The sequence below is a fragment of the Penaeus chinensis genome, chromosome 32, assembly GCF_019202785.1.
Source record: "Penaeus chinensis breed Huanghai No. 1 chromosome 32, ASM1920278v2, whole genome shotgun sequence".
Classification (NCBI taxonomy): Eukaryota; Metazoa; Arthropoda; class Malacostraca; order Decapoda; family Penaeidae; genus Penaeus; species Penaeus chinensis.
In genome coordinates, this window is record NC_061850.1 from 30,497,282 (window position 1) to 30,499,781 (window position 2,500).

The following is a 2,500-nucleotide window of genomic DNA, read 5'->3' on the forward strand; positions in this document are numbered from 1 at the left end:
TCTCTGTCTCAACCCCCCTCCCGCCTCCCCCTCTCTCCCCTCCCTTTCACCTCAATCTCCCTTTCACCCTCCTCTCCCTCTCACCTCCCTCTCACTCACTCCCCCTCTCCCCTCTCACGTCCCTCTCACTCACTCCCCCTCTCACCTCTCTCTCTCACTCACTCACCCTCTCACTCACTCCCCCTCTCATATATATATATATATATATATATATATATATGTATATATATATACATAAATAAATACATTATATATACATACATTATATACACACATATATATATACTTATACATACATATATATATACATATATACACATATATACATGAAAAGGAGAAAACACACTACCGTGTTGATACTATGGTATAAAAAACCCACACTGTAAAACTGGATTTAACTGGATTTTTCAATTAAATCCAGTTTTACAGTGTGGGTTTTTTATACCACATATATACATATATATACACATATATACAAGTGTATATACAACATACATACATATACATACATATATATACACATACATACATACAGATATATACACATACATATATACATATATATACACATACATATATACATATATATACATATATATATATATATATATATATATTTACATAGTGTAGATACATGTGTACATATAAATCTAGCAAACAAAATAACACAGTAAAAACGATACCATGTCCACGTCAGTAATGATGACAAACAATATTTGTAGTTTATAAACGCAGGTCACCCGCCAAAATTCTTATCGTACCAACACCGACGATAAAGCTGACAGATTTAACGATCCTACCACACGGTATGAAACAAAAATGAAGAAAATCCCCACCTAATGATTTCGCAGAATTCGGGCCCTATAATGAGAGTCGTCCCCCCCTACCCCATCCCCTCCCCCTCCCCTCCTCCCCCATCTCCTCCTCCTCCTCCTCCTCCTCCTCCTCCTCCTCCTCCTCCTCCTCCTCCTCCTCCTCCTCCTCCTCCTCCTCCTCCTCCTCCTCTACCCCCTCCAAATTCGTTAAATTTTCCACCGCTTTCTCCTCTTCCTCTTCCGTGCCAGCTTATGGGTTGATGTAATTCTTCTTAAATCAATTTACCAGCAACTCCATCATCCTGTAAACCGATTCTCAGAATGGGTATTTCGCCTTTCAGAAAAGAATCAGCCACGCCCTCCCAGGACCGCGCCTGATGCCATGAATATGCAAGTTTACCCGCGAATTCCATCACAGAAAACGTAGGACATGGATGCATAACTAAGGTAAATCTTCTGAATTCTTGTGTTTAGGATAAAACACCATGAGAAATTTTAGCCACGATTTATGATAATATGAGACATCAACTAAGCAAAAAAAGGAATTCAGCGAAAAAACAAGACTTCATCCGTGAACTCAACATTTCCAATCGACATGCCCTACAACCAAATCAATCTAAAACGTAAAAATGTCTACAACAACCAAATCTTCTCCCTCCATTTAAAAACATCAAAATATCTACGTAATTTACTAGTACAACCACACCGCCTTGCACAACACACGACCACGCATGCGCGAAGACTCGGCCACGTCACTTACCATGGATGGCGAGTTCGGAGTCCTTGTTGAGCTCGTAGAGTCTGAGCGCCTCGTCGAGCTCCTGCTGTGACGAGATGGTGCACGGGTCGCCTGGAGGGGGAGAGGGAGGAGAGGCCGCGGTCAGTTAAAAATAAAGGAAGGACAGGAGGGGACAGCGTAAAGAAAAAGAAATCATTATCTCCTTTATCGACATCTCACGTTGCGAGAGAGAATCATACAGGGTAAAAAAAGAAAAATTATCATCTTTATCAACGTCCTCGTGCCGGATGAGCATCTTTTTCCCTTCGAAAGAGAAAAAGACAGACAGCATCTGTTTCATCTCTCTGTCGTCAGCTCGAGAGTGCCGGGCCCTGGCACTCGTTCGCCCACCATCTGTCAATTAGTTTTATCGCGGCGGCACATTCCTCGGCCGCCACCGCCGCCGGGGACGCGTCTGTGCGGCGTTAGTGCCAGGGCAGCGACGGAGATCGGGAGAGGTAAGCAGAGCGAGTCTAAATCTCGGAGAACTTTATCGATCTAAATATCTTTCTCTTCAATCTTGTTACAACGACAAGTTCAAAATGCAAGTCTTATCCGCCATGCATTCTCCTCATTCAACACAAGGAAAAAAATATTAAATGAGGCAAACAAAAACTAAAAAACAGTGTATTAAAAAGCACGACCCCGGCAGCCTAAGATCTCGCTCCACGTCATATCAACCTGCTATCTCCCTCCTGCCCCGAGATAAGATAAGATCAACAGCAAACACACATTCCCTGCCCTCATGCAACGTCACTGCTTCTCGTGCCATGCTGCACTCGTCAACCCGATTACGCTACATTCACAAGCTAAATCTCTTTAAAGGTGATGCAACCAAAATGTCTTGCTAAAAAGGAAAGCTAAAAGGACGTCATCCATAAAGAGGATTTGAGAGGACGGAGGTTAC

At 42.6% G+C, this 2,500-nt stretch overlaps 1 protein-coding gene across 1 annotated transcript in view; it reads right to left on the minus strand.

Annotated features, from left to right (window-relative positions):
* LOC125042498 (atypical protein kinase C-like) overlaps positions 1-2,500 on the minus strand; it is an 89,827-nt gene that overhangs the window by 61,707 nt on the left and 25,620 nt on the right. The window contains exon 3 of the mRNA XM_047638140.1: positions 1,576-1,665. Coding sequence (XP_047494096.1) covers positions 1,576-1,665 — 90 coding nt within the window. The remainder of the gene's footprint in view (positions 1-1,575; positions 1,666-2,500) is intronic.